The 5,408-nt window shown below is 45.8% G+C and overlaps 1 protein-coding gene across 1 annotated transcript in view; it reads left to right on the forward strand.

Moving 5' to 3' along the window:
* The window catches only part of LOC107299776 (cathepsin L2-like), an 8,715-nt gene extending 8,378 nt beyond the window's left edge, over positions 1-337 (forward strand). Inside the window, exon 5 of the mRNA XM_015829115.1 lies at positions 328-337. Coding sequence (XP_015684601.1) covers positions 328-337 — 10 coding nt within the window. The remainder of the gene's footprint in view (positions 1-327) is intronic.
* Positions 338-5,408: the final 5,071 nt, after the last annotated feature.

Raw genomic sequence — 5,408 nt, forward strand, 5'->3', positions numbered from 1 at the left:
TGTGTGGGGCTGACTTCCCACAATTTCATGATATCGCTTGAAGGTATAGAACAGGGGTGTCCCACCTTGGAAACTTTAAGACTTGTGGACTTCACGGATCTTAACGCTGCCGAGACTGGATCCCCCTGTTCTAAACTTTTGAAGTGATTATCATGAAATGGTATGATAGGGCTGGCTGGGGAATTCTGGGAGTTGAAGTCCACAGATCTTAATGTTGCCAAGGTTAGACACCCCTTTTATTGAGGTTTAATACAAATCCAGTTTCGGATAACTTTCAACAAGACAGCTGTTGAGACTCCTCTGATTCTCATTCATCACCTGCAACAGCTGTCGGTAACCGAGCAACTAACAGCCGCTATGCCCAGATACCGTTTCCAACATGCGTGATGGCATATAGGTCACTGTGGCTCATATCAGACAGGATATGATGGGTTGGGTCCTTGGTGCTCTCTGAGCTTGGTAGTCTTCTTGCAGACGTTTCATTACCCAACTAGGTAACATCATCAGTGCTGGCCTGATTTGGATATGATTATTAACTTTTCAACTCCTACGAGCTATTGGTTCAGGCCACATATTAACCATACGCCATTACAAACCACAAAAGTTGGATTTAGGCAAGATGCTAAGCCAAAAACATCCATATTGTGGCTCAGCGCAATATGTAGGAAGCAAACCAGGTGGTTATTATCCAACTTCCAAGCAACTCTCTCTCTCTCTCTCTCTCCCTCCCTCCCTCCCTCCCTCCTCTCTCTGTCTGTCTCTGTCTCTCTCTTTCTCTCTTTCTTTCTCTCTCTCTTTCCCTCCCTCCTCTCTCTCTCTCTCTTTCCCTCCCTCCTCTGTCTCTCTCTCTCCCTCCCTCCCTCCTCTCTGTCTGTCTCTGTCTCTCTCTTTCTCTTTCTTTCTCTCTCTCTCTTTCCCTCCCTCCTCTCTCTCTGTCTCTCTTTCTTTCCCTCCCTCCCTGCTTCTCTGACTCTCTCTTTCCCTCCCCTCTCTCTCATTTCATTCAACAGCCTTCCAATTTCCATTCTTAAAGCTGCCATTCCCAACAATTTAAAACTAATTTTAAAGAGGCAAAACCTTGACCTTCCAAATCACATACAAACTACCTTTTATTTCAACTCAAGTTTTATTTGGTATCTGCTAGCTTCAGTGCTTGATAAGAAATTATAAAGAATTACAGGTCTTTGTGGATTTGAAAGGCAACACAAACAGCTGGGTGGGAACTGATTTTATTTCTTTGGGAAATCATACCGCTAATCGTTCCTTCTTTGAAAAGCCACAATAGTGGAGTCACCTTAAAGCCCAAATTAAAGGGATCTCTGCACGTAGGCAAGGAGTGTAAGTATTAACACCCAGATAAGCAGGGATTCACACCAGACAAACAAGCAGAAAGCAATGCCCTAATCAAGGACAAACTACTCTATGTTAACAGGGAGCTAACCCCACACTCACCAGCAGTGGATGATGTTCCCTAGTAAGGTAACGAGACATCTGCAAGCGAACGACCAAGTTTAGGCAGCATCAAGGACTCTGTGGACATTCTCAGTCATCCAGGTCATGGTTGTCCCAAAGGTGCTTTTTCAGGAGTTGAAGAAGCTTCTTAGATGAGAAGCAAAACCTCTCCAAAGAAAAAAAAAAGAAAGCCCAGTTGCCTCCTGAAAAAGCACCTTTGGGACAACCATGAGAAAAGCGCATGAGAAGAGCACATCTTCCTTCCCCTGTCCTGACCACTTTCTACAGAGGGAGGATGGAGAGCATCCTGTCATACGGCATCACAGTCAGGTTTGGAAGCATCCTTGCTTCAGACAGGAAGGTGGTGCAGAGAGTGGCGAGGACAGCAGAAAAGATCATTGGCAGTTCCCTCCCTCCCTCCCATCCAGGACATAGCGCAGAAGCGTTGCTTGAGCAGGGTCCGTAAGATTGTCTGGGACACCACACATCCTCTTCACAACCTGGTTTTCCTTGTTCCCTTCTGGGAGGAGGGGGCTCCGTAGTATCCGTAGCAGAGCATCCAGATTCAGCCATAGTTTCATTCCATACAGCATTAACCTTGTGAACCCTCAAGCTTCCTCCTTCCGTTATACATTCAAGATGGACAGTGTTTAATACTTATTTATTATGTATAGGCAGGGGTGTGGGTCTATACCACAGGTCGGCAACCCCTGCGGCTCTGGAGGTGCATGTGGCTCTCTGAGCCTTCCCCTGCGGCTCCCAGAGAGAGACAGAGACAGAGAGAGGCACTTGAGCTTCCCTTCTCTCTCTCTCTCTCTCTCTCTCTGTGTGTGTGTGTGTGTGTGTGTGTGTAAGTAAAAAAGAGAGTGGACTCAAGGTCTTCTCCCAGGAGCTGAAAAGCTTACTGGGCGGGGCTTCTCCTTTGGCTGCGTCTCTGCAGGAAGCAGGAAGCAGGAAGGGCAGGAGAGAGCTAGCTAGCCCAACTATGCTGGCTCAGGAATTCTGGGAGTTGAAGTCCATGAGTCATAAAAGAGCCGAGGTTGCCTACCCCTGAGCTTGTTGGAGAACAGCTTGAAGCCAGCTTGCCAGGTGAGCAGAAGATCGGAGAGAGGCAGAGAGAGAGAGAGAGAGAGAGAAAGAGAGAGAGGGAAGGAGAGAAAGAGAGAGAGGGAGAGAGAGAGAGAGAGAAAAATAGAAAGAGGGAGAGGAAAAAGAGAGAGAGAGGAAGAGGAAAGAGAGAAAGAGGGAGAGAGAGAGAAAGAGAAAAAGAGAGAGAGTGAGAGAGAGAGTGGGGGAAGAGGACTGGCAGACCAAGGGCAGANGGACCTTGGAGGTCATCTAGTCTAACCCCCTGCTCAGGCAGGATAGCTTATACAGTTTCAGACAAATGGTTGTACAATCTCTTCTTAAAAACTTCCAGTGTTGAAGCATTCACAACTTTTGGAGGCAAGGAGTTCCACTGATTAATTGTTCTCACTGTCAGGAAGGGGTCAGGGGTAGGCAACCTTGGCTCTTTTATGACTCGTGGGCTTCAACTCCCAGAATTCCTGAGCCAGCGTGGCTCAGCTTGAAAACCTCTCCCTTTCCCCTCAGCACGGCTGGCTCAGGAATTCTGGGAGTTGAAGTCCACCAGTCATAAAAGAGCCAAGGTTACCTACCCCTGGCCTAGATGATAGATAGATAGACAGACAGACAGACAGAAAGATAAATAGATAGATAGATAGATAGATAGATAGATAGATAGATAGATAGATAGATAGATAGATAGATAGATAGATAGATAGATAGATAGATAGATAGATAGATAGATAGATAGATAGAAGTATTTCCTATTATTTCAAAATCCAGATGATCTGGCAAAGAAGCACGGAGCTTTCGCTTTACCATATGATTTCTCCTCCTCTTTCTCTAGGTATCTTTAAAAACCCCTGGCATGGAGACCCCCTCTTGGTTCATGCTATGCTGGTGGTCGGATACAACAGCACCAAGTACTGGATTGTGAAGAACAGGTGAGTGAAGGGAAGGGGATGCTGGCAGGGGGGTAACTAGAGTGCAACCTCTACTATTCTAGAGTGTTACAATCTTGGCCACTAGAAAGAGTGCAGAGAAGAGCAACAAAGAGGATCAGGGGAGGCTAAAACATACAAAGAACGGTTGCTGGAATTGGGTATGTCTAGTTTAATGAAGAGAAGGACGAGGGGGGACAGGATAGCAGCCTTCCAATATCTCAGGGGTTGCCACAAAGAAGAGGGGGTCAAGCTGTTCTCCAAAGCGCCTGAAGGCAGGACAAGAAGCCATAGATGGAAACTCATCAAGGAGAGAAGCAACCTAGAACTAAGGAGAAATTTCCTGACAGTGGGGACAATTAACCAGTGGAACAACTTGCCTCCAGGAGTTGTGGGTGCTCCAACACTGGAAGTTTTTAAGAAGAGACTGGACAGCCATTTGTCTGAAATGGTATAAGGTTTTCTGCCCGAGCAGGGGGTTGGATTAGATGACATCCAAGGTCCCTTCCAACTCTATTCTATTCTATTCTATTCTATTCTATTCTATTCTATTCTATTCTATTCTATTCTATTCTATTCTATTCTATTCCCCTCCCCTCCACTCCACTCCACTCCACATATTCTATTCTATTCTGTTCTGTTCTGTTCTGTTCTGTTCTGTTCTGTTCCACTCCACTCCATTCCACTCCATTCCATTCCAGAGTGTCTCAGTCTTGGCCACTTGAAGACACATGGACTACAACTCCCAGAATTCCTCAGCCAGCATGATTCCTTATTCCAGCAGTCCCCAACCTTTCTAGCCCCATGAACCAGAAGCAGAAGCAGGAAGATGGGTAATGGTTTCGCATGTGCAACCTAGTTTTCGCGCATGCACGCATAAGGTTTCATGTGCTCACCCTCCGCTTGTGTGGCCCAGTTCCCAACAAGCCCTGCCCTGCATGGTTTTGAAATAAATCTCTTGCATGCTTCTCTTCGCAGTTGGTCTCGCTATTGGGGGGACAACGGATACATGCTCTTGGAACAAGGATCCAATCAATGCGGCATCACCAACGATGCTTCCTATCCCATTCCATAACCAGCCAAGAGGACCGTTTGAGAAGCATAACAAAAAAAGCTAACTGCGGCATTGGAAGCTTCTGGAGAACCAGAAATATATATACAGTATATGCTAAAACCAATAAATGCTTTTAGGCAATGCTATCTAGCCTGGCACTTGACTGTTTTACGATGTGTGTGAGTTGAGTGGGCACAACGGTAGTATAAATGCTGGCACGTTTTCTGAGGGAATTCAGAATGTTTGAGGCTTCTAGGCTGTTAAAAAGCATGTAAACATTTAAAGGTATATCATTTTGTTGAAAGAAAAATCTTCATCAGGGTCCAGTCCAAGCTGGGAATAAATAAAGTGGAGACTGCTTTAAGAAAGAAGGTTTTTGTTTATTGAGTTGCCAGAAACTTCAGTGATAGCAGCATGTTTCTGGGGTGGCTGACCACATGGTGCTGGGAGTGGTGGGTTTTTATACCTTCTTGGGCTTTTGTCTTTGGAGTTGTTCCTGTTCCTGTGGCATGAACTTTGACCTGGGGTTCAGTGTGCCCTTTTGGTATTCTGATGGTGGTGGGTTAATCCTATTATGTCCTAAAGGTCATGTCCTGCTTCCCTGGGGCTGTGGCTGATGGCTTACTTCCTATGTTGTATTTTTTGGGTGAGGGGATGCTGATTCTAATCCTATCACTCCGCTATTGTTAGCTATCAGTTTTGCTCCAAGGGATTTCGAAAGATCCTGTCTTGAGTGGGTTTATGCAGGCAGTATTTGCTCATGAATGGGGCCTTAGACTTCCTCAATGGGATTATCAAATCTGCATTTCTACAGAGCTGGCCTGCTGAGTTTCTGTTTGGGGTTACTAAGAAAACCTGGGCCTGCTTTCCTTTGGGGAAATATAATATTCTGCCTT

The sequence above is a fragment of the Protobothrops mucrosquamatus genome, unplaced genomic scaffold, assembly GCF_001527695.2.
Source record: "Protobothrops mucrosquamatus isolate PMUCROS unplaced genomic scaffold, P.Mucros_1.0 scaffold5450, whole genome shotgun sequence".
Lineage (NCBI taxonomy): Eukaryota > Metazoa > Chordata > Lepidosauria > Squamata > Viperidae > Protobothrops > Protobothrops mucrosquamatus.